The following is a 27419-nucleotide window of genomic DNA, read 5'->3' on the forward strand; positions in this document are numbered from 1 at the left end:
TCAGTCACTCATTCCACAAAGACAAATTGATAAATTATGGGATTGTAAATACAAATTCCATTTCCAGAAAAGTTGGGACATTTTGAAAAAGCCATAAAAGCAAAAATCTCTGATTTTATTCCCTTGGCGCTGACAAAAGTGCAAAAAAAGAAATTTGTTTTCACTAAATTAAATGATAATATTTTGTAAATAATGAACAGATCTAAAATTGAAGCCTGAAAAACACACTAGAACAGTTGGGACAGAAACATATTTACAACTGTAATGTCTTCTTTCCATTTGTTTACACTGTTTAATCATTTGGGAACTGAGGATATCGATTGTTAAAGTTTGTGCATTCTTTCTCAGAAGTTTATGGTCGCAGTTGTCTGATTCTATTTTTTGTGACATAGGAGACCGATCTGGACTGCAGGCGGGTTAGTCAAGCACATGCATTCTGTGTCTATGAAACCATGTTGTTGTAGTGAGTACAAAATGAGGCCTGGCATTGTCTGGCTGAAATAACCATGGACATCCCAGGATAAGGTGTTGTCTTGACGACAGCCTTTGTCTTTCTGAAAACCCGGTGCTGGCCTCCACATCAGTGAAGGTTCTCACATATGTAAGTCACCAATGCCGTGGTCATTATTACAACCACCAAACCATGGGACATACCATAGTGGCTTTTTGCACATTTAGCATGGAGAACACTTTATGAAAATAAGCTGAAACCTGGATTCCTCTGACCACAGCAAATATTTTATATATATTTATATAAAATGCATTTCTTAATGTAGTGGTGGACTACCAAAGTGCTTCCAAGCTCATTTGCTTATATTTATCAGGGTCTCATGACAGTTTGAGGGCTCAAAGGTAGTGTGCTTCAATGTTGTTGCCCTACACAGAGGTTTCTCTGGACTTCCTCAGTCTTTTTCATATTATGTACAGTAAATTGTGAAAAGTCTTCAGTGGAAGTTTACTTGCATATTATGTAATGTTTTAAAATTCAGATGTATTTTGTATATTATTTTCACTCCTATTTTGCCTCTGTCCCAACAGTTTCGAGAGTGTTGCAGACATCTGGAAATCTTTCCTTTGTGCTTTTCTTAGTTAAAACAAAAGAGAATTAATAAATCACAGATTTAGTTTTTTATTGCTTTTTACAAAATGCCACAACTTTTCTGGAAATGGGCTTTGTATAATTTGTATAAACATTTGACACTCTGCCATCTCAGCATTTCATGTCTCTAACTTCATTCCCATCTTCATTAAGAATTTGTTTAAGGGGCAACAGCTTCTGCTGTTGATTTTTTTTGTCTTACATGTGAATTGTGAGCCAAAATTTAAAATGGCATTTGTTCTTCCTTTCTTGTGCCAAGTGTCAGGAGCCCACTGGGTTCGGAAATGTGCCATGTTTATGCGATCAATGAGCCTGACAGACATGTCTGGTAAGTGGCCTTCCCTCCTCACCTGCGCTCTGTAACAGCAGAATGGGCTCAAAACTCTCCTGATTTCCTCTGCCTGATTTCACATGGTCACCAGCAACTGAACTGAACTGAATTTTAGACGTGTACTCTGCATTTTTATTGTATGACTGACAGTGCACTTCAGTGTTATTGTTAGTTAATCACTGACAATTACCAGATATTCTGTAGTAACGCTGCTAAATGCTAAATAAGATTTAAAACATGTATGCTACCAGTAACATTTAAAAATTTACTGGAGAATGCTTACGCTCTTAATTTAAAAAAAAAAAAATCATATTATATATAGAGACAACCCATAAAGCTTATGGGATCAATATTAATGCCAGTACTGGGTGCATGTTTTTTTAAATGTTATCCCATGAACAAAGCTAAACTCAGCATATATGTAAGTTGAAAGCCATATTGTATCAGTGTCATTTCCAAACACGTTGAGAAACTAAAAACATCAAACAAGTAGTTAATATAAATAGTGAATGATTATATTCATGGTACATACACTTAATACATTATTTGTACTCTACTGAGGTTACATTTGGACTGCTGTTTCTTTTAAAAAGTAAGTTACAAGTGATTAAATCTAATTTAAACAGTAATGTACGGAGTGAGATTTTGATTCAGGTTCACTTGCTGAATGACCGGATTTGAACCCAGCTCTGTCTGTGTCTGTGGCTTGTTGGTGTGCATGTCGTCTTCATGTGTTGGTCATAGTGTGTGTTATGTGTGCTGTGTAACCGGAGTCTGTATTAATGATTTTAATAAAATTACTGTCATCATATTTAACTTCTTCCTCAATCGAGTATAAGTAATCTTTAGTTTGGATGAATGGATTTAGGGGAATTATATGATTAGGCTTTTCTCACCAAAACTGATTAAATGCATTAAAAATGTGAATTAAAAGCTCCAGGCCTTTTATTTCCTCAAGAAGATCGGCACATATCTTTCAGGCCTCGCACCTGAATGCTGAATTCAATGTGTGACTGCTAGATTATGAGTTCTGCGTTTATAGGTCCAGTTTGACATCTTGTCATCTAATGTGAATTCATATAATATACAAAATTGGAGATAGAAAATTGCTTTTTATTCAAATAGAATTTGAATAAAATAAATAAATTAATTAAACTTTCAACCATATGATACAAAATATTCCTCAACATTGTCCAGTCCTCATGTGGTGTGTGTGTGTGTGTATGCATATATATATGTGTACGTGCATGTATGTTGTTTCTGTGCATTTATGTATATGTGTATGTCTGTGCTCCTGCAATGTACTGTCATCCCTCTGGAATGTACAGTTGTTCTTTTAGTAATACATCCAGTAGTCCATTCAGTTCCAATCAGAGGATTTATCTTGTGTATATATTTAGCATGAAAGTGTTCCCTTGTTTGTCTTTTGGGCCAAGGAGAGAGAGAGAGAGAGAGAGAGACTGTGTGTGTGGTGTGGATGGTGGTTGTTAGAGCAGCTTGTCTAGAACATGAACATCCAAACTATGCAGATGGGTTTTGTCTGCAGTTGCCCTCTTCTTAAAAAAAAAAAAAAAGATAGGACTGAAAAGTCAGCGAAGTGGGATATCTGATATTTTCTGATCAATATCTTAATGTGGTTTAAGTTGATTTTTATATTTTATTTATATATATATAGAGAGAGAGATATATCATTATATATCACTGATAGAGAAGCATCAGTGTCATATGAGCGACTCCACCTCGTTCTGCCCAGAACAGCTGAGGAGCCCGTGTGGTGGCATTGACCCAGAGTCCAGATCACCCTTCACCACATGAAATATTCAACAGGTGCCTCAGCCAGCACTTGAGAGAGGGTGCAGAGAGAAAAAGGGGAAAGAGAAAGAGATTATACTGAAAAAGAGAGGGTCCTTGCACAAAGGTCCCAGAAAAGTCAGTGCTATGACGTGTGTAATGGTCCGGTAAGGTGAACTCTGGCAGAAATGGGGGAAAGCATCAGCAGGTGGCTAGCAGTGGACAGGTCTTGGACACTCTACTTCTGACCCACAGAAAACTTCACAAAGGACAGACGATGTTTTGGAAAATGGGGATGCGAAAGGTACTAAAATTTTGTGTACTCAGCTGGACTTGTCATGTAGTATAGTGTATTGGCTACGAAGGTTTGGACAGGGTTCAATTTCATGGTGCTAATATGCTAGTATTGTCTGATGTTTGGCTGAATAATTACTAAACAATAGATCATATTATTCATCATATTATAGATCATATCATCCATAGATCATATTATTCGTATTATTATGAAGTTATCCAGTCAGGTGAATTAGCTAGAACTGGCTAATCAATCTCAAACCAATAGACCTTCTGTAATATCAGTACTACTGTAGTAGCCAGTCTCATGTTGCGTAGTGCCAAATTAGCATTTTATGTCTTAAACAGAGGACTAATAATTGCCTTGTGAAAGTATTTTTGTATATTGACATTATTATGACCGTAATCTGACAGAGAGCAAAGATATTGGTTCAGAAGGGTTAGCCCAGGATATGGCCTAATTCTAGGACTCTGGTCTAAAATACAGATCGTCTGAATTTTGTATTGTGACTGTTTTGCTTCATGGAGTCATCTCTGAAGCAGCTGCCAGGTGAAGGCACGTCTGTCCCATGATGCCTAGCACAGAAACTCGAGCTAGTCACAGAGGATGGGTGTGAGGTTACTGGACATGCTGCCAGACGGTGCAGCATCGCGGCTGTGACTTATCTCTTCTCAGCTCAATCCTTGCTGACACTGCGGCTTAACAGGCTGCTCGGCAGCTTTGTGGACAAGCTAACATGCTAGTTTGGCAAAATAAACTTCACCTCAGACGTCCGCAATGAGAACTTTTGGCTGTTTAAATAGTTTCCTTTTTAGTTTTGCAGGGGACTATGAGATCAGTGTGGCTAACAACCCTAGTTAGCATTCTGCTATCAAAAAGACATACCAATACAAATTAGTGTGGCACCACTTTAACATGCAAAGTGAGATATTTGAAACAGCTTTAACAATCACTAAATTGTTAGTTTTGCCTAGAGTGTCCATTTTAAGTGTGTTTTACAAGGTCTGAATAGCTGGAACATGCAAGCTAATGTGGCTGAAATAAATGGTAGCTGATACCCTACCATTACCATGGCATAATCTTTAGCTAGGTTTCACTAGCAGCATTCACAGTGTTGAGGGATCTGTTCTTTTAACTCAGGTTAATCCCAGCAGGCTGTTGTATCCATGGCAGTGAGCAGGTGCTAAGTTCATTCAGCCATGAGGGATTGTTTGCAGTAAATTTGCTCCATCATTGTCAGCTAGGTGCATGTTTGTATCTCCACTCAGACCTGTGTGTTTGGGCTAATGTTGCTCAGTACCTGGGTTTATTGTAACTACTGTTGAGGTGCCTGGGCTATGGGAACTCTCTTTGAACAATTTGGAGGTTAAAATCGTTCCAACAGATGTGGGAAAATTCTAGCTGTTAAATAATCTAGGGGCAGTATTTGGCAAAATGGCACTGGGCTGGCTGTTTTGTTGTTTCAGTGTTGATAGATTCAAGGTAGTGCTTTCATACGTGTTTTGCAGTGTGATGAGGGGCACTGCCCTGCATAGAAATTGCTGGCTAGATGGGAGATGTACGCAGGGAAGGAAATGTATGTTGCCAGAGGAGGTTCTTATAAACATTAGCATTCACCTTGCCATGTAGCTTTATCATAGTCCCAACTCTTGCTGAAAACTCCCCTAAATCATGATTTTTTCCTACTCTAAACTTAACTAACAATTCTTAAACACTTTTTATTCAGCCTTTCCCTAGTCCAGTATTGAACATAAGAGGTCCCTGACCCAAATAAATTAAGTTTATTCTCATCACTTCTCATCAGTTCTTATCTGTCCAGACAGAATGCTCCTCAAGAAAGGTTAGCCTAGCATTTAGGATCTTCCTGCCCATGAGAGACATGGTTGTTTGAGCCTGGAATAAATTAATGTCATTGGAAAGCTTTAGTAATCTAGAAATTAATGCTAAAATTGTCATCCCTTTGGCATTCCTCTGAACTACCTGCTCTCAAAGGATATCAAGTGTTGCCACATTAACAGGGTTTGTTAGATAATTAAGGACATCAGGCGCTAAATTAGCACCAATAACTGAAACAGGCTTTTGAGTTTTTCAGAGAAATTGCAGGGATATTTCCAAATCAGTCTTGGAGATTAGTTAATTTTTTTTTTGCCTCTTTTGAGTAAAGTAAACCCATTTTCAAATTAATTCATCAGTCCATAAAACTTTTATTGTATTTCCTTCTCTCAGTAACAGATCTGACACAAATTTAGCAGTTTTTATGATGCACTAAGAAAGCTGAGGTATGCCTCTTGAGTTTTTCTCTTAAATATTTATCAAATATATAACAAAACCTTTTTTTTTTCCTCAAACCCTGAATAATAAATTGTGTTTGTGGGCCCACGAGCGGTAGGAAAATTGGGGACGGTGGGAGTGAAGGAACAGCACTGTCCTCCTCCCTCAATCCATGGCTGAGGGGCCATTGAGCAAGGCACCGAACCCACAACTGCTCCCCAGGCGCCGGGGGGTGGCTGCCCGCCGCTCTGGGTGTGTTAACCACCCCTTGTGCACTAGTGTGTGTCTGTGTGTGTTCACTGCCACAGATGGGTTAAATATAGATGACACATTTCACTGTACATTGTAAAATGACAAATAATTATGCATTTCATTTTAAATAACCTGCACCTAACAGCACTGTATTTGATTCTGGATTCTAGTGACTTTAAAATTCGCCAGTGGGGCTTAAGCACCCCTCCCTTCAGCGCTCCTCCAGAAGCTCAGTTTTGTGTAGTTGAGTCTAAGTCACTTGCTTCCTGTTGAACACCAGTGTCAGATGTTTTTCCAGCATGAAAACAGAACAGAGAGTTAATGAAACATTAGGAAACTGAATTTTTTTTAAACAAATGTACTAGATTTAACTTGTATGCAGCACATTTAATATCTATTTTGTTAGGAAATTAAATAAATGTAAAAGTGGTTTATGTGTTTTGCACAGTACTTTGTATATGCTTTGATTAATATTTTTTCCTGATCTTGTGTATGTCCCCTTTTGAGAAGAAATGACCCTGAATAACCCTTGCTTTGTGCATGTTTGTGTGTGTCTGTGTGTGTGTTGGTAACTCAAGTTTTGAATCACCATATGACATCAATTAGCATTTTTCCAGCCCATCAGACCACAATTGGCAGTGTAAGTGTAGTATTTCTGGAGCATAGTGCCATCAGAGGTAGACAAATATAAAACTGTACCGATCACTCTAAGCCAATGAGTTTTGTGGCCAAAAGGAAGAATGTGTGGCCAGAATTAGTCATATACTACTATATCTACAACTTCAGTATATTGCATTTACTCACTGAAAATGTTTACTTATATATTTGTGTGTGTGCAAATCTATAGTACGCCATAAATTCATCAGATAAGTTTAAACAACGGTAGAGCATTCCTTCCTTAGACTGTTAGACTGGGGAATGTAATTTCAAGGGAGAAATATATAGGCTGAGGGAAGTGCTGCTCTTTCATAGGCTGAAGATAGTAGCCATTGACTGTAATGAAGTTATCTGTCTGACAAGTGTCTGAGCATGTTCTGGAACACTGTGCTTAAGAGAGGAGCACTGGAAGAAAGAAATGAGGATGTTTTCCCATAGCTTCGCTCTACTTCCTTCATAGAGGGAAGAACAGAATGCAAATCCGGACAGAAGGCAGTTGAACTGCTGAGGAATTACAAAGCCAAGGGCTTTAGCTTGTGCTAGAAAGCAAGTAAGCCGGTTTTTTGAGCTACATGCATCAACAGCTATGATCCCTCTTCCTTTCGATATGTTGAGATTCCGAAAGTATGCTGATTTGCAGTTTATTCTAAGGCACAGGCTGAAAGGACTGGAACCTGCTAGGAAAAATGTTGACGTCTGCTTTTTAGGATTTGTGTACACAAAACAGAAGGACTGGTGTCTCGCTTGCTGTGCTAAGTGTCGCAGTTTCCCTAAATATAAGACATATGTTTACTGTTGACCATCTCTCAAGGTTTCTCCTTTCCCAGTGCGATGCAGTTGGCCTTGCCGGTAAGTGCCCTAGGTTTTACTTCCACTTCTTGCCTTTGTCTTTGGCAGAGCTTAACCAATCAGCTTTTAACAAACCGGCCTTTTAATTTTACTCTGTTGATGATATGTGACCTTAAGAAACCTAAAGGCATGGCTTTTGGGTGGAAGCTCCATGTGATTGGAGAGCTTTGTGGGCAAATCAAGTAGGATCAATTCAAGGAGCTACTTGTACCCTGAGGGGAAACCAGGAATAACTTGCCCAGTATGTCCATAAACATGATGGAAAATGTTTTCTCTGAAATTGTCTGTCATGTGGGTGAAACCTAGCATTGCAGACTATTGGCTGACACCAGTGTTAACAGAATAAATGTTATTGAAGCCATGCTCCACGCTGATGCATTTCCTTTGTCAAAAATAGATGAATGCTCATCTGTGTGGGCTGTGCAAGGCCCAGCAAGCCATGTTCTAACCCTGTCTCTGTATTATGCCTGTGCTGTTTTCAAACTGAGCAATCATCCTTTGCTTGAATTGCAAGATGTACAGTAATGCTAGATGCTTACATTAGCACAGCTCACTAAATTGGGGCTAGCTCAAAGCAATAGTTAACAAATATAGTCAGATTTATCTTTATGCACCTCATGTGATGTACATCAAAGATGTGTAAGGTTGGACAATAATTCAGGATATATAACAATATAAAATGTTTCAATAACAATGATATGATTTTTAAATACATGTACAATGTTTCGATATACATTATTTACAACATCTGTCACTGATTGAGGTTCATTTCAGGGCACTGCTGTCAGTTCATCGCTCAATTTTAAAGTTAGTTTAAAAAATTAATATTGACAAAGCCAAGAGGTAGTTGTTTGATGATGTCATGTTCCTTGTTTGTTGTGGGTAGTTTTTCAGTGGCTTTTTTTATTGTTCAAATCGATATCAGAATTATATCATATCGACCAAAATGAAGAAATATATTGTGATATAAATTTTGGCCGTATCGTCCAGCTCTAGTTTAATGTCAGTTGTAGCTAACCGTACATAGATGCGAAGCACTGATTAGCACCCATTGTGGAGAATTTTGTTAAATGTGAATGAGAAAGTGATTAGTGACTATCAAACCAGTTCCATCAGCATTCTTCGCATCTAAATATGAATTAAAGCATCTACACCACCAATTAGCTATGGTCCTACATTTCCAACGTTCCCTAGATCTGCCAGTGTTACATTTATAGGAAACTGGGACCTGTTTTCCACGTCCTATGACAACTATGCTCTGAATCTCCTTCTTGTTTTCCCCATGTATGGCATCTGGTGACCCAGTACGTCATAGGAAATATAGCAACCATATCAGAGGTCTCCTTAATGTGTCATACTGAGGTTTGATGTTTTATTTAAAGAGGGATCATAGACACGCTAGCCGACGTGCACACTGTAGCCTAAGTCGCTGCTTACTTGCCTCAAACCACATCGAGTTATTAATTCACCTCACATAGATTGGTTATGTGGTTTCTCACACTATGACAGACTGTTATTTGTAAAGTCGTATCAAAGTATGCAGCATAGCTAAAGTTATTTTAGTATTATTTTAGAAATAACAGACATCTCCAATATCAGAAACCCAATAAGTCTGTTTAAGATTGCATAACTCGATGTTGGTGAGGCAGTCATGTGATTCAGTTTGCACATTACTAGTTAAAGCCTCCATAATCTGTCTGCTACAGTAGTCTTGCCGCTCCAGCTCAACACTAAAGAAGCGAACTCTAAATACTGAACATGGGAGAAGTTTACATACTTACATCGCCGCCGTCGATTTGCGATGGTTGGCTGCATGGAAGTGTCAGGTGTTCATCGTACTCATGGTGCTCTATGGGAGTAGATAAACTGACTGAGCATCCCAATCTCTTGTCTGGGAGAAGTTTACAAATCAGTTATTCAACCAAAATAGCACTGTGAATGGTACATACTTTTGATTAGTTTTACATATAATCAGATGGTGCAAGGAACCAGACATCTCAAGCTCTAATAGCTTCATCACAGTAGTGATTACTTCACAAAAAAAGTGCTACTCAAAATATGGAATCCCACATTTCTTGCAGTGTTCTGATTATTAACACACATTTCTTGAAAAATTACCAGACCAAAATCCCAGCTGATGTCTGCTTTTATGTATGTCTTACTCTGTTCCACAATCTGCTTGGCGTTGTGCTAGTACCTTTCTCAATGTGATCCAATAGAGTACACCCAAATCTGTGCTAGAGTGGCCCACTTGAAAGAGAGGAAATAAAATAGCCTACATTTCCCAGGAGATCAATTCCAGTTACATTACTGCTGTGGAAATGGGAGTTGTAGTCCATTCCCTCTCAAAGTTTAGCAGAGGTTGCATGACATTTAAAATGTAGTCAGCTGCATTTTCTGTAGCAGGTAAAAGAGGAAGTTTTGTGGAAGATTGTGTCATATTATTTCAGTAATGTCGAGCTAACCAGAGCCCAGAAGATCTTTTTTTCTAAGACTGCCTTCTTCTCTCCCCAGGCTCGGAGCACAGATAATCTGGACAGTTCCGGAGAGCCCGCCACCCGCTCAGTTGGCACCACTGCCAACTGCAAGGGGAAGATGAGCAAGAGGTGAGAAACTGTCTGCCCCCAATTGTCTGTCTTGGTGTTATTTGTTGTCTGTTTTAGATGGGCTCTAGCCAGTCTCAGTTGATTTTGCTGTGTGCTGTGACCATATTGACCAATCACGGTTCCAAACGAGCATTTCTGTGGGTGGTTTGTTGAGTGAAATTTAACAGGAATCCCTTATTGTAGGCAGAATGTTGCAGACCATTCCTTATGCATGTCACATTGTTGATTTAATATGCTTCAATTAGTCTTGTAGGCAAATTGCAACATACAAAAATGCAGCCAAGAAACCACCTCCCCAAGGACCATTATGTAAGCATTTGATTTTGAAAGCTAGCAATTCTAAATGTAATTCCTGTTTTTATCATACTCAAATCAGCCATAATATTTAAATGATCTCTCTTGTTTCTACATTCACTGATGTTCTACAATCATGAACTGCAGTTAATCTGTTGCTCTGCATACTTTTGTTTGCCTAGGTTCACCCCATACATTTTTTATTATTATTATATAAAGTTCAGGACCGTCCCAGAGCAAGTAACATTTGGGTTATACATTGTGTGTATACAGACAAATAAGTCGAAAAATAAAACACAAGGTTGTGATTCTTTGAAGCTGATTTGCAACATCGGTTGTAAAATGTGCTATACAAATACGTTTAGATTTGATTTGATGAGGAGCACAGTCAGTGTTTGTTGTTTAATGCAATGATGCACACAAAATAGCAACCACAATTAGACTCAATTTGTTTAATTTACAGTTTCAAAGCTTGGATGCGAATAATCCTAAAACCCAGTATTGCACCCGGTATTGCAAGCATTGAAACAAAGGTAATGCTCATGCAGGATCTTCATGAAATGCACTGTAGTCTAAAATAGGAAGCATTTTAGTTTCACTTCCTTTTGCAAAACTGATAGTGAGATGCAAATATACCTCTGTCATAAAGCTGTTCAAGTCTGGCACACATCGTCACACAAAAACAGGGCAACAGTCTCCAGGCCTAGCTTTAGCATGCAAATGATCAAACCCTCAAGGTAATGTTGTAAAATATCATTCAGTATTCAAATCCACTTTCAAGACGTGTCATGAAATTGATATGTCCTTTGGAAACATTTCTTTTTTTTATTATGATACAGATTAAATTGTTAACTGTGTAATTATAACAGTACAGTTAACGTTATTTGTGTTATGGGATGTTAAATAAACTATCGCTATGTCACTATCTTCCCCGCAACATGCAGCAGAACACATATTTACATAGCTATAATGCAAACAGGAATGTATTTCCATAGATTATCAGTATGATACCTGTAATGTGAGGATTTCAAGTTTGACAGATACTTCAAACAAATTATGTTTAGAAGCAAAACAGGGGTGTGGTACAGTGTGGTCTGTGCCACACCTCTGGCCTGTGGTCTGTGGTCTGTGACCCCCCCCCCCCCAAACTTTGTTTAATAACTTACAGGGTGTTTAGCAGTAGTTTAGTTCATATATCCTTTCTATAGTTGTCCCAATGCTTATTAATCAGTAGTAAGTACAAAAAGAATGCTGTGATGCATGTCATGGGACTTTGACATGGTTTCTAAAGGGTTAACTAGAGTCTTCTAAGTTGTGCTTGTGTCAGTTGTGTTACAGTAGTTAATTTTTTTTCCCATTGAAAACAAACCTCTGGGCTGTATTACACATAGTAGGTTCTGCCTGATATTTCTGTTTTGCCTAATATTGGTGGCTTGCAATACTAGTGTATTGTAAGTTCCAGCAAAATCATCACAGTTAAAGTGAAGACAGTATTCCCAAAACTAACCTTCAGTATTGAAATACCTTAAAGTAAGATATTTCTGCCACCAGTGTTGCAAATATTATCATGTTTTTTAATTAATGCTGATAAACTGCAAAATAAACTAACATAACTAGTGTCTACAGTGCACAGACTTTTCAAAAGTCATGGGATAGCAGTATATAATTATTAAGTGGCATTACCTCAGGTTTACCTCAAGTTATGAGGTGTTATCTGGTGAGTGAGGTTGCCAGCATGCTCATGGCAAGACCACATGAATGAACCTGAAGCGTGGCAGATGGGACATTCCGTTTTTAAAGTTGTGAAAGCATTCAACTTTCGTGAGCCACACTGTCACGTGTGTACCAGGAATATGTCATGTAAGGCATTACCACCCATAGTAGACAGCGCAGTGGCTGCCCATAGGTGCTTAATTATCCTGACTGGCGTCATCTGTATAGAAGTGACCTGGCAGAATTCACAGCCACATTCAATGCAGAAGGCCCCACATGCATGTCTCGCAGGTCAGTGCAGTGTTCTTTTGCTTTCATGGGATTTGATACATGCTACATGGACTGTAGAGGACTGCACTCATGTGCTATGGTCCCATGACTCCTGATATGAATTAGGGATCCTTAAAGTATATGTATTTTTGTGCTTGCATTACCAACGCCGATACTTACTTAAGGAGCTTTGTGCAATAGTTATTAATTAAAATATTTTTGTTTAGTTCAAATCTTTGTTAATTTCTGTAACTGTCCTTCTTTTATTTAGCATTACACCACCAATAATTTGAATTTCCCTCTGGGATCAATAATGTGTGTGTGTGTGTGTGTGTGTGTGTGTGTGTGTGTGTGTGTGTGTGTGTGTGTGTGTGTGTGTGTATATATAAATTAGTAATATGCTACAAGTTCTTGATATGCCTTTGTGTTGTCCATCTTTGGAAAGACAGTTTCCGTTATACAGTAACAGCTGGGTAGTTCCGCACTTGGGAGTGTTTATTTATCAACAGCGTTTATTTAAGAACAGCTGCCTGATCTATGGTGTCGGATCCAATTCAAAATTTGCAAGTGGAGAAAATAATTTTGTTTGAGGAAAAACCAATTTAAGCAATGGAAACTTCTCTCACGAACAGGAAAACCTTTCAAAGTAGGAAAATACACTTTGAGTGAAGAAAAACCCACCTTGTCCGAGGACAGTCAAGACATACTGCAGCATACTCACTGCTCTCGGGTTCTCCCTGCAGTCCGCTTTGCTTGGGTTGCCCTAATTCCAGATCACACATGTATCGGACAATGTATCGGATGTTGGTATGGGAGGCTCATTTGCGATTGTGAGTACAATTAAATGAACACGGTAACGGGCAAATACCCAATACCAGTATTGGTAGTCATGCATTTCCAGCATGAAAAGTTACGTGTTGATAGTAGGGTTCATGTCTGGCGCAGACCCCAGTCCTTGGCATTAACACATTGGCTGTCTCCTGAGGTAATGCCACTTCATCATCAATAACCCTTCCGCAATGCCATGGCTTTTGGTCTACACTTCACACTTGAAACTGACCGTTTATTGTTTTGATTTGCAGGTTGTCTGTTGTTAAAGGCCACTTCCCAAAGCTTATTGACTGTGCTCACTTTCACTATGAGAATGTGGACTTTGGATCCATTGAGGTAAGCTTTGATAAGTCTGTCTAATTTTGTCTAGAAAACTGACTAATACATTTGTCTAATATATACTGCCTTTTTTATATGATGAAGTGATTGATATATTATTTCTGAAAGGTCACTGACCATTATTTTCAGTATTTACAGTGTTTTTGGGGTTCTTTATTAATGTAGTCATTTCCATTGGTCTCCCATAGTCACACAATGCTACTAAACTGGGAGAATGAAGCATGAGCGTCCCTCAAGTCACATCACCGTTATGAACTGCTGCTAACACAATTAACACAGTGCCACTGCAGCTCATATACACTTGGAGGAGAACACTACCCTCCCAGGTGTCCTCTCTTAGCTATTGATAGGTTATTAATAAGTTTGCATAATGAATTTGTAGACTAGTTCTTTAGGAATGTGAAGGTGGATGCTCTGTACACTGCTGAGTTACATATCGACTGAGAAAATATTCTTTCAGTCTCAGCTGCCGGGAAAAAAAGGTCTGCATTCCCAAGTCAAATCCAGTGCTACTGAAAAAAAGAAAGAGTCCTAGCATTATTTATTTATCTGTTTATTAGGGGGAGAGAAGGAGAGAGACAGAGAAAGTAGGGAAAGTTTTGTATGAGTAAGCAAAAAATATGTAGTGTTAAATGAATGGCAGTAACCTTGTGTGTTTTGACTCTGGTACCCTTGCTTGTGTGTGTTTGCATGTACTTGTATTTGTACCCCTGTATGGACCAAATACCAATACTTTTTTAAAATTAATATCATTACTTATTTGTTAATCTGTCCACCATGAATATTAAAAATAGGTTGACTTTCTGAAATTCTGTAGAATAAAAGGAAGCTATGAGAGGATTTCTTTTCTTGTTGTTTAAAGTTTTTATTACAATTTAAGAGTAGATTTCTGATTAGGCTAGAGTCAAGGTGAGTATAGGACAAGATACGTTAACATTTTAACGTATTTAAGCTTACGTTGTTTTGTTTTCTAATTATATATCCATTATGTGAAATCAAACTATTATCCATTAATATGTAATTTAATTAATGTACAAAATAGAATACTTTTATTTTGCTTATTTCTATATGAGCTCAGCCAAGAGCAGTTCTTTAAACTAACATTTAGGTCAACATTGGTCTTCAGAGATACAGTTGTGGGTGTGTGTGGGTGTGTGTCAGGATATATCAGAATTAGGTTGTTGACATGTAGGCGGTTGGTGAAAGACAATACGATGGCAGTGTAGAGCACCAACATCTCCAGGGCTGAGACTGAGCATGCCCCCCCCCCCAGCCCTTGATACACATTCTGAACATTTAGGGCCAGGTTAACTTCTGGTTATGATTGTATAATATGTGCCCATATATACCCACAAGATGGCCAAATGTGTGTGGACACCTCATCCAACATTTCCTCAGATATCAAGGCTATTTGTAAGTAGCCTTGATATCTCTAACTGACACCACTCTTCAGGCTCCTCATGAAGAGTGCCCCATCACTCCAGAGAACTGAGTTGGGACGTTGTCCTAAACATGTACAAAAACGATCTTTCTCGTATACACACACACAAACAATTTTTCCCCATGTGCACCGAGGAGGAAGTGCAGCGTTTCATTTTCTCTTCGGCTTGAATGGATTTTCTTGCTCAGAGCTGTAATGCACTCTTGTATTGTCAGATGTATATTGATGTTCTTTCAAACTCTCGCTCTCTGTCTCGCTCACACACACACACACACACACACACACAAACCCCTCAACCCTTGCATTTAATGATAATTTAGTGAGTTGTATTGTTATTAAAGCAGACAATTACAGTTTTTAATTGATAAATGTTAAGACAACCATCACGGACCTTGTTATGTACAATTTTACAAATGACAAAAGCTGTGATGTCAGTCATACCTCAAAGTAATTAGCGTATTATATTCATTGCTCTAAACAAGCCTCTAGTCTGTTTTACATCAGTTTCATTGTAATGACTGTTGGCTAGAAAATAGATACAGTAGATACACATATATTTTTGCTGTACTGGCCAAACCTAATTTATACATCCCTCAACAAATCTGCTCTAGAACATCAACACACATCAGCTGAATGGGTTTTGATGATGATTTCCGTTTTGAATTCACTCTACTCTGATTATAGTTTTCAGCAAGTGTCTATATAAAGATCCCTTTGTAGTTTTTGTTTTCTTTTGCTGCTAATTATGGCTGTGTTTGCTTCTTGTGGCTTGGATGCGTGTGACAGGACCACCTGAAGCAGGCCCTACTTCAGTGCTCCCATGATGCACTGGGAGTCCTTCTCATTAGTGTTTTAAGTCCCTAGCCAAAGGAGAGCTATTAAAGATCCCTCCATCTTTAGTGTCAGTGCTCTGTGAAGCAGAAAGCTGAATAAACAGTATGCCAAAGGCTCTCCAAACTGTGTTCTCCTCTTATTCCTCGCTTCCTCTGCCCTCCTTCCACTCCTCCTTTATTCTCTCCACTTTATGTGAAGGAGCTGATTTAACTGCATTCATCTTTGAACAGTATAGTGGATTACAGTCAATTCCAATGATAATCAGGCCTGTCACGTTTAACATTTAATTGTCAAATAAATTCTCCATATGGCCACTGTGAACACTTGCTTCTCCATTTCTTCTTTACTGAAGGACATTAACCAGTACTTTCTTCCGCTTTGCAGTAGTCATAGTTCCACTCTTCTAGGACGGCTCTGCTCTATATATTGAATGGAGCCCTATTTCTCCAGAGAAGTGTTACACTGCTCCACACCCCGTGATCATATTTAGGAATTACTTATGGTGTCAAAACACTGAAATTTGCCTTGACTTATTGAGTCGTTTCCTTAAGAATCCTAATTGGGCCATAGATGTGAGGTGTACAACCCTGCCACCCCCCCCCCACACACTACCCACCCATGCATGTGCTTGTCTGCAGGATCGCTTGAGTTCATGCCACTGTCTGTTGCACTTCAGATTAAAATGCCTCTCTTTAATCCTCTCAGTCTCCGTGCCCCTCTCAGCAGCTCCCACCCCCTCCTATTTTAACCACCCTTGACGGTGGGCTTTTGTGCCTCTGTGTGGCTTGCCCCATGCCAGCTGAATATCGGAATTGTAGATTCCAGTTCTCTGACTTCACTCTTTGGGAATTTCAGAGAGACTTCAACCAACAACAGTTGTTTACAAGTTTAGCATCTGAATATTTTTGGCAGCTTTATGGAAAAGGAGGTGGTTTTGTTGAGCAAATTTTTTAATTGGGAACCTCCCAGAGACCAATATGATGCAAAATCATCAGGCACTGAATTCTAAAATGAACCTCCAACATCACAAGCTGCGTTATACAATCAAAAACCGTCAAGAGACATTTAGAATCTGAATCATTTTGCCAGCTTTGTGCTCAAGGAGGAGGTCTCCATTGAGCTGTTTTGGGTCTGGAAATCCCTTTAAGACTTGAGAAGTGTAAAGTCATCATACTTCGCATTCTTAAAATCAATAGCCACGTGCAAAAATAAAAACACTGTTATTTGATTGTAATTCCTATTAATAAAACCCACATAAAAAAAGCCTCATATGGGTGATTTGGAGGGCTGGATAATTAGAGAGCGGAACCTACTGAGATTCAAAGGGATGTGAAAGATTTCAGCGCACGTAGTCTTGTTTATCGGGTTCTTCCCAATTTCCTCTAACAGACTTTTGATTTACATTAAGATTTTACCTGCAATGTGTTGTAATGTGAATGTACAAACTATGAATAAGGATTTTTACAAATGATTCCGTGAATTACAATATCCTAACTGAGTGAAAGAATTTTTTTCCAGTGTCACTGATTTAAAATAAATGAATTAATAAATAGATAAATAAAATACTCTTTTGAAGGGCCAGAGCAATTTAACTGTTAATGGCACCCCCTTGTGGAGAATGTTGAGCCTGCTAAACTGGAGTGAGTTAGTGTGTGACAAGCTAATTACATAATTACATCTGTGCTACACAGAAAAACTGATTAAGCTGATTTGAATGTCCATTTAATAAGAAACTCCCTGTTTTTTACTTCCATTCAGTTTACATTCAGGTCAACTTACATGATACAGATATTATTATTAGTATACATTTATTTGACTGTTTTCTTGGTTTCCTGTGGTATCTCCTATTATGTTATCATCCTATTTTGACACCTAGGATGAATTCATGTCAATAGTGATATTGACCTGATCATACTGGAGTTATATGTTGTGTGTGTGTGTGTCTACAGCTTCAGTTTGCTAGCGAGCAGAGTGATGCTAGCTGGAGCTCAGCCAGTGCCAAAGACCTGGTCTTCCTGGTGCAGGTCTCCTGCCAGGTGAGGGGACACCTTCAGTTGAAGATTATTTATTAATATCACAGCTCTGCCTCTCTGTGACGTTGCACACTTTTACACAGTGTATTTCAAGGTGAAATGAGCCACTGTGAAGATGACATTCCTAGTAAGAAATCCAGAGTTGAGAATTTATATATATATTTATATATATATATATAATTATTTTTTAAAATTTATTTTAATATCACCAAACTGTTATTGAGTTCACATTTGTTAAATATGTCATGTCTATGTCACTTTCGTGCTTTCTGTATGATTTTTATATAGTTCATATTTTAAACTAATCTTTATTTTTTTTTTTTGGCTGGCTTTTTTCCTCCCTCCCCTTTTTGTTCTGCTTTGCCTCCATTTCCCCATCTCTCTCTCTCTGTCCCACTCCCTTCTCTCTCTTTCTCTTTCTCTTTTGCTCTCCCACTCCCTTCTGTGTCTCTCTCTCTCTCTCTCTCTCTCTCTCTCACTCTCTCTCTCTCTCTCATATGTAGGGTAAGACATGGATGGTGCGGCGTTCGTATGAAGAGTTTCGGACATTGGATGCTCATCTGCACCAGTGCATCTATGACCGTCGTTACTCTCAGCTTCTGCCCCTTCCCGCTCTCAGCGAGATCTCTGACAGAGTGGAGGTGAGTGGGAATGAGCCTCTTTCTGCCCCCCTGCTTAACGCCACTCGTGTGGCTCAGTCTTAGCCATGCAGTATGGAGGTCAGTTAACGTGTATATAGGCCATATTATATTTTATTATAGCCTGGATATATAGGCTGAACGCCTGTTGATATTTTGTATGAAACAGTGTCTTTCTGTCCAAATATGAGCATTAAATGAAGGTATGTTTTAGCTTCAAGCTGTAATACTGTATAATTTAAAGCTAATAATAATTGTCACTTATGTGAAGTATGAAGTAGCCTACTTTTAAACAGACAGACACACACACACACACATGCGCATACACACACAAGCTTGATCTAATTCTCTCTCTTTCTGTCTCTGTAAATTGCTCAGATCTTTACCCCCATGCTCTCTGAGTACATGAATCGCCTCTCCATGATTGTGGACAGCAAACTGAATTGTGGGCCTGTGCTCACCTGGATGGAGGTGAGGAAATAACATGGGCATTCTATACAGTGTGTTTGTGTGGACGATAAATAGTGAAAAAGCCTGAAATGCTTGACAGAAGTGGTTAAAAGACCACTTCCTTCCTTCCTTTAAATTCTAATTTTTTTAAGAACACGTTGCATTCCAATGTTCTTTTTGTCAGTACAAAATAAAAGTTGGTTATTTGTTTATTTTGGAAACTACTATTTTGAAGAACATTGATCAGATGATGTTATATGATCTTAATTACCAAAATATTTGTGATAGAATTTACTCCAGTAATCTGAATTCCAGGAACCTCTTAATGAGCGTAACACTGGTTAGCCTTTATCCTGTTTGACCTGTCAATCATGGTTTCTTTCAGATTGACAATCATGGCAACAGATTTCTGCTGAAGGAAGAGGCTTCTTTAAATGTCCCAGCGATTGCTGCAGCTCATGTCATCAAGCGCTACACTGCCCAAGCCAGTGATGAGATCTCCATTGAGGTACTTACACATATGGAAAACCTGTTCATTAAAGGCTGTGGACATATTAGAAAGATTTACTATACTCTATTTTACCCCCTGATTTTGTTCATTACCAAATATATCCATTTGTTCAAGTCCCTTTTAAAAGCAACTTGCTGTAAGCACACTTTGTCATGTCCCTTTCACACATGCACCACAGATTTTCTGCCTCGGGTGCAGGAGATGAAACACGTGCTTTAGGCGTGGCGCACATCGCTGGTACAGCGCATGCAGGAGCAACTCCAGAACGTCTCCCGTGCCGTTCACAAACGCGCTGACTCCGGAATTTATCCGGAACATTTACTAGGGCTCAAGGAGGATAAAGTCCGGGTAATGTCCGGGACGAATTTGGTCACGTTCACTCCGCAACATTTCTGAATTACCGTGCATGTGTGAAAGAGGCATCAGAGACATGTGAAACCAGCCATGAATTCTTTTTGAACTGCTGCTTACAACATTTCACTGTGGCTCAACGTGCTTGAAGGAGAACATCAAATGACCAATTCCGTTAACGAGTAGACAGCCTAATTGTCTAGCATCATGCAAAGTAATATAAGTGTATAAAGACGTCCTCCCTAAACAAATTAAACGAGGATAGCTCTACAAGGATGTTTTTTTTTTATTATGGTTTAAAGCTTTCACTGGAGAAAATCTTTAAATTCTAAACAGCACTTCTTCAAATACAAATTTAATTAAACAAACATTACTTCTGAGTTCTGATATCTAAATCCATAAATAACCATGCCCATTTCTAATCCATTAGAGTTCATCCAAAGTCGATCAAGCTTCTTCAGTGCAACCCACAAAGTCACTTAGCTTCTGCAGTACACAGTTAAATTGATCAGTCTGCTATCTGTAGCTAATGGCATGTCTTTGAACCACATGAGGTCATTGTTGTAGTTATTAAGCGGTGTTGAGTGTTGTCCGACGCTTTGTCCTGCCCTGATTCTACACTTGCCTGCATCTGCTGTGCTGTCACCCTCTCCTCCTCCTCATCACCATCCTCTTCCTCCTCCGTAAGGTCTATTCCTGTCCCCACCCCCCCATCCTAGTCCCTGCTCAATATAGGCTGGTTCTTTCTGGGCCACAGAACAGGGTGACCTGGCACATTTAGAGCTCTCTCTCTCTCTCACACACACACACACTTTCTCTGTCTGTCCCTATCTCCAGGCATTAGATTAAGTAATTGTGTTACTCTGATTTTAGTCCTGTTGTAAATTTTATTATATTTTTTGCCCAGCATCACTGAAAGAGTCCCCTCTGGGTTATTTCCTCCGAAAACTGCAGATTAAACCTTGTGCTTCCTTATTCTGTGAACAAATGACATTTTACAGTATGACAGAGTATTTTCTTTTGATTTGGGCCACACAGAACTAGTTAAGATGTTCTGTACTATGAAGACAACTTGTTAAACGACAGAAAATTCTCAGATGCTTTGCAGCAAAGTGCACTGTTATTGCTATAAATGTTTCTTTTTTTTTAATGAATTTAAATGAGACTCCCTTACTCACACTTGTCAGTCTTGTTTTCTCACTCTCTGTGTTTAAATTAATCTATTCTTTCTGCCGTTCTTTGTCATTCATATTTAAAAGACTTGAATTTCATCAAATTTTCATCTGTCTCTCATTGTGTCGGTCACTTAGCATGTCTTTCACTTTTGGTCTCTCTCTTCATGCCACTGCTCTCTGGTGAGAAGCATGCACTGCTCTTTTTCTCACTTCCTATTTCTCATATCTGGGTCAGAAGTTGCTTATGACAAAAATCAAACTTGTAGTGGGCAAGACCTGGCTTGTAGAGCAGTGTGTTTTGGCTCAGTTTATATCTGTTGTGGCTGCATTTTGTTTAATTTGTGTCGTGTTGTGTCTACAGCCCCCAGAGCTGTAGTGACATTGCGTCACCTGCTTTAAAGCATCAGATATAAGAGAGAAACACTCAAATTAAGGATGTCATTCTTGTTTATTATGTCTTGTTGTATTATCTTTGTATTGAGATTTTCCCAGTGGATACTAGTTCAAACCGTCACCATTAACGTAAGCAACTTGTTCTCGTTTCCCAAAGGTTGGCGACATTTTGTCTGTAATTGATATGCCCCCCAAAGAAGAGACCACATGGTGGAGAGGAAAGCATGGCTTCCAGGTACCAGCAAAATCATTCAAATTATTATGGCAAATTATTTCAAAGTTTTCTAGATCCTAGTTCATCCAAAATCTTCACAAACGAAGGGTATTCACTGAAGGGCCGAAAGGTTCTGAGCACGTAAAAGTAACGGTTCCGGTGGCTTTTCAACATGGACACGGTTTGGCACAGAACGCTTACAAACTGCTGAGCCTGGTTTTCTCAGCATGGTTAACGATGCGTACTTAGGCCAACAGAACCATTGTGTGGGAGGGGCTTAAATGACATAGGGGTTCACTGACTGGCTATTTAAGCATTTTGCTGCTCAAAAGATATTGACAGTTGGGTAAAAAGTAAAATATCTCTTATTATTATATTATTATTATATGAGGTGTAACATACCTTGATTACACTAGTCCTACTGTTGGCCACATATCCTGCAAGTGTCCGCAGGTAAGCACCTTCTTCAGTGTTCAGAGTGCAGTCTTTTAAGTTCTTTGTGTGAGATCAGACTTACACTCAGGCTGTCTTTCTTTATTCTCCACAGGTTGGCTTCTTCCCCAGTGAGTGTGTGGAGCTGATCAATGAGAAGTTGCCTCAGTCTGTTAGCGCTCCAGCAGCCAAGATTGGTACTTAATTCCATATTTCCATGTATTTTCTCTTACTCCTCTCATGTTTTAGTGTGCCTTTCTTATGCGTATTCACACATGTGTTCATCTTAAAAAATAAAGCAACAGGGTGTCAAAAATGCTTCATAATTTAGTCATTTAATGTAGTTTGATTCAATGTGTTCTGTTCTAGGGAAACTTAGATTCAGAAGCATTCAAATCAGTGGTTATAGGAATGAGGTGTAGAACAGTGTAATGACTCTAACAGCAGTTAATCTTTTGTCACGGTGTTGCATTTTTGCCATTTATTTATTTATTTTTAATATATAAAATGTTTTTAAAATACGTGCAGGGTGCAGAGGTACATAATCGATATTTTAAAGCAAAATAATTCACCTAAATTTTTATTTTTTCTGATTTACAATAGTTTTATCATAATTAGACACCTATAGGTTCACAGCTTATTGTCGAAGGTAAATAAAAGCTCATTAAATTTGATGTACACATCACCTCCGCGGGCGCAGCAGGTAGTGTCGCAGTCACACAGCTCCAGGGACCTAGACGTTGTGGGTTCGATTCCCGCTCCGGGTGACTGTCTGTGAGGAGTGTGGTGTGTTCTCCCTGTGTCTGCGTGGGTTTCCTCCGGGTGACTGTCTGTGAGGGGTGTGGTGTGTTCTCCCTGTGTCTGCGTGGGTTTCCTCCGGTTGACTGTGAGGGGTGTGGTGTGTTCTCCCTGTGTCTGTGTGGGTTTCCTCTGGGTGACTGTCTGTGAGGAGTGTGGTGTGTTCTCCCTGTGTCTGCGTGGGTTTCCTCCGGGTGACTGTCTGTGAGGAGTGTGGTGTGTTCTCCCTGTGTCTGCGTGGGTTTCCTCCGGTTGACTGTCTGTGAGGGGTGTGGTGTGTTCTCCCTGTGTCTGTGTGGGTTTCCTCCGGGTGACTGTCTGTGAGGAGTTGGTGTGTTCTCCCTGTGTCTGTGTGGGTTTCCTCCGGGTGCTCCAGTTTCCTCCCACAGTCCAAAAACACACGTTGGTAGTTGGATTGGCGACTCAAAAGTGTGTGTGTGTGTGTTGCCCTGTGAAGGACTGGCACCCCCTCACAGTGTATATTCCCGCCTTGCGCCCAATGATTCCAGGTAGGCTCTGGACCCACCGTGACCCTGAACTGGATAAGCGGTTACAGATAATGAATGAACATCACCTCCGCTGAAAAGCAATCTGAGCCTGTGCCTTTCTAATCTCATACCTTACCTTCCACCATTACTTTATGTCTTAATGATAAATGAAAAAATGTTGGGAGTTCCCATTTAACTCAATGCCACTTTTACCATTGTAGAGGGAGAGCCTGTCAGTTCGAAGCCGAGCATTGCCAATGCACCTGGACCACCTTCCCCCACGTCAGGTAGGATCAATGAGTAATGGCTATATTTGTCATTATTTTTAATATGACTTGTCACTAGTTGCATAATGGTCCGGCTAACCCTTGTTTTTGTGCATTTGCTATTTCCATGATTTGCCATCACCTAAATGAATTGTCACTAAGTAAGGCAGGAAAATATGCTTTATTGAATTCTCTTACACTTTCAAACATTGTGTGAGTCTCCAAAATGCATTACTGTCTGTATGATGGATTTATTCGTTTGTGCTGTTCGTTGCAATTGATCCAAGGTCAGACTACTTCTGCTTTCTAAAATGTACCCTAAAGGGAACAGCAATAGTGGTTGCAATTCAGGTTGTTTTTTTTCAAAGGAATAGTGGTGTTTATGGTTTATCTTAGGACTGAATTCAGATCTTTCTGATTGTGATTATATTCTATTAAAGGCCCGTATTTGTTTGGAAAACCAGCACATCCATTTTGGGCTCGAATCTTGTATGGTGAATGCAATGTGCCATAATTCCAATTCCCAAGCTCTGTGGTAGTAGATTTATAGATTAAATTTACATCCTTCAAGACAGCTATGAATAATGTAGGCCAAGTGATTTGAAAATCGTTCTCTCAATATAAAAACGATTTATCTTTTAGACTGCAGTATGTTTTAGACTGTTTCCCTCTGTTTCTTTGTCTGTTTTTCTCTCAGTTCTTCAGCCTTGGTTCCTAAGACTCGCTGGTAACACCTTCCGAGTTGATATTAACACTTGCTTCCTCTTATTTGTCAAAAGCAAGACCCTTCATACATTTCCTAACATTTCGTTGACTTCATAAAACCCGAGCAGAGCGTGTAACCATTTATACAACGAGCAGATCTTGGAGAAGTGGAGTGAGGGAGTGGGTGGTGTGGAGAGCCTGGCAAGTGGAGGTGGAGGAGTGGGCAGCTACCACATGGCATTAAATCATCTTGAAATGTCGTGATTATCCCTCTCCTCGCTCTATAAAGCTCAGGCATCTCGCTGTATAAATGAGAAGCTGCTGTTGTGTCTCTGGGTTTCCGATAACTGAGGGCTGATGTTTTAAGTTTCTCACAGCCTCAGTCCTGTTCTCTCTAACACATTCCACTGACCTGCTACTTATTTATTCTGAACGAATCCTTCACCTAAAAACACTGCTGCTCCTGCTGACAATGAGGGAGAGATAGTAGTGGGCCAGCTAAAAGCAGTTTTTGTTGTGTTCCTCTGAAGGACAAAGTATTCCTTTAATCGCAAACTGTGTTCAACATGGTTTTTGTTTTCAAAGTTAGTATACGCCAGCATGGGATCAGTTAAAGGAATTGTCTGGAGTAAAAGCAAATTGGCACACCTTTCCTCTCTCTATAGTTAATAAGCCATGATTTTTTCCATACAGTCACATACTTGCTTAAGGGAAAGGTCCATATGCATTGTATCTACCCCTAAATGAGCATGTTTAACCCTGTCAGTAACTTTCACTACTGCTTTTTGGGATGCAATGACAAACGGATAGATATCTCACATATTCAGACACAAACCGTGGAGTAATATAGGGGCAGTTTGTTTTCATTGGTTCAGCCATGCCTCTTCTGGTCATTGCATCTTATGGAAAAGTTGGAAAACCACCTGTTTTCTGCCTATTTTCCAGTTTATAACATTAGCTCTCTTGCGCCTCCTTGTGCCAGTGTCTAAGAAGCACGGCAAGCTGATGGGCTTCCTGCGCACATTTATGAAGTCCAGACCCACCAAACAGAAACTGAAGCAGAGGGGCATCCTCAAGGAACGTGTGTTTGGCTGTGACCTGGGAGAACACCTGCTAAACTCTGGGCAAGATGGTATGTGCACAAAGGCATACGATATTACGATTTCTGCTGATTTATGCTGTTGTGTTTTGACCTATGTGTCTGTGTTGATCTAGTTCCCCAGGTATTAAAGAGCTGTTCCGAGTTCATAGAGAACCATGGCGTTGTGGACGGTATCTACAGACATTCTGGAGTTTCCTCCAACATTCAGAAGCTTAGGTTAGTCTTCTCTTTCTGAACACAGTTTGCAGAAGCAAAACTGAGTATGAGAGCATGTGATTTCTTTTTTTTTTTTTTTTTTTCAAGGTTTTGAAACTGTTTTGCCCTGAACTATACATGAAGATTATGTTAGAACACTGGATACCTTTATATTTGTGTTAATGATAATGGTAAACTGAAGGATGAAATTGCATATGCATGCCTGTTATATGCATACCTACTTTATCTCCCTGAGTTAATCTCTTCAAATGGGTAGTTCATCAGACTGAATAAATACTGACACTGAATAAAATCTGCTAATGCTTGGCCTATGTGATGTTACTTAAATCTTCATAAACATTTTGTTTTTGTTTCCTTAGGCACGAGTTTGACAGTGAGAATGTTCCGGACCTGACTAAAGACGTGTACATGCAGGACATTCACTGTGTGGGCTCTCTCTGTAAGCTGTACTTCAGAGAGCTTCCTAATCCGCTCCTCACCTACCAGCTCTACGACAAGTTTGCTGTGAGCTTTCAATTTCAGTCTTTTCTTCACCAGTGACATACCTCTGATTACATCTCCCTTTCTTAGGCTTTGATGCAGCCCTGTCTTTCTGAGTCACATTAAAGTATGAACATTGAAAAACCAAAACTAAAAGCAAAATTCTGCAATAACTTTTGTGATAAATGGTGCATTGAGCAATTGTGCGTTGCATTGTGCTAAACTTGTGTGACACACATTCTGCATGCATCAGCACTACTGCTTTTCCGAAAGGAAAAGGCTTTATATATAAGCACTAAAAATCTACCACGAGAAATTGAGGAAACACTTATGTAACCACTTTCTAAGCACTGTCCGTTTATATATTTCATTCCCACTGGCTATGTTTGTTGTGGCTGAGTTGAATGTTATGTTAGCTCCTTGTCCAACTGCAGTTTTTATATCACAAATCTCCTGATCAACTCCAGTTGCACCCCATTTTCTACTCAGTAGTAAAATATTTTTATTTTTCTGTGTAATAACCCTTAATTTCTATGCATTTGTTAGCTCCAGCAATTAGCTTTGTAACTCCCCAGGGGAAATAAAAAATCTTCTTTAATTGAAAATTAATGATTTATATTTATCATCAGCAAATCGCTTTAAGCAGAGATTTTCTTCAAATTTGGGAAGTGTTAAAAATCCCTCAGGGCTGTTTGGTGGACGACTATTATCTTGGAATCCACAGTCACGCACAAGCTCAAGTTTTGTCAAAATGCATGTGCTACTCACTGGATTAGTTTTCATAGCGATTACCACAATGCTAAGGATCAAAATGAGTTGGTGTTTTCTTTATATACCTCCAGAAATCAAATAATTATTAAAATACCTGCAGGATTCGTAGATTATATTGATACCAAGTACATATTGAACATTGAACACCCCTTGTATTGTGTAGATAGAAAATGCTAGGCTATAAGCCTGTAAGTAAGCCTAATTGTGTATGTATTTGTCCAGTAGTACATGTGTTTACTTCTGTAGGATTGTATGGGGGAGATGACTGAGGACGAACGCATGGTGAAAGTGCATGATGTCATTCAGCAGCTACCTCCTCCCCACTACAGGTCACCCACTCGCACCTTAGATCATTAATGTCCACCCTAAGACACTAAAGGCATAACGCCACTGACTTTTCTATATTTAAGGAAAATTGCATCCAGAAGGTTTAGAAAATATAAGATTGATTTATAGTTTATAATGTTTGTCTCAAAAAAATTTAAAAAGTATAGCACTTTGAGCTACATTTATGTATGAAGGT

General features: G+C 39.2%; 1 protein-coding gene across 3 annotated transcripts in view; it reads left to right on the top strand.

Annotated features, from left to right (window-relative positions):
- Positions 1–27419, top strand: part of arhgap33 (Rho GTPase activating protein 33) — a 59015-nt gene that overhangs the window by 18150 nt on the left and 13446 nt on the right. Inside the window, exons 2-16 of one of the 3 annotated variants that reach the window (XM_066645170.1) lie at positions 1359–1427; positions 7508–7545; positions 10060–10151; positions 13511–13595; positions 17823–17909; positions 18410–18547; positions 18923–19015; positions 19380–19502; positions 21582–21659; positions 22186–22267; positions 23578–23643; positions 25310–25459; positions 25543–25645; positions 26005–26149; positions 27143–27225. In XM_066645170.1, the coding sequence (XP_066501267.1) occupies positions 1359–1427; positions 7508–7545; positions 10060–10151; positions 13511–13595; positions 17823–17909; positions 18410–18547; positions 18923–19015; positions 19380–19502; positions 21582–21659; positions 22186–22267; positions 23578–23643; positions 25310–25459; positions 25543–25645; positions 26005–26149; positions 27143–27225 (1432 nt within the window). Of the gene's footprint in view, positions 1–1358; positions 1428–7507; positions 7546–10059; positions 10152–13510; positions 13596–17822; positions 17910–18409; positions 18548–18922; positions 19016–19379; positions 19503–21581; positions 21660–22185; positions 22268–23577; positions 23644–25309; positions 25460–25542; positions 25646–26004; positions 26150–27142; positions 27226–27419 lie in introns of those variants that run through there. The other 2 variants (XM_066645185.1, XM_066645177.1) reach the window with 2 other exon arrangements.

This window comes from Hoplias malabaricus, chromosome 1 (genome assembly GCF_029633855.1).
Source record: "Hoplias malabaricus isolate fHopMal1 chromosome 1, fHopMal1.hap1, whole genome shotgun sequence".
Taxonomy (NCBI): domain Eukaryota; kingdom Metazoa; phylum Chordata; class Actinopteri; order Characiformes; family Erythrinidae; genus Hoplias; species Hoplias malabaricus.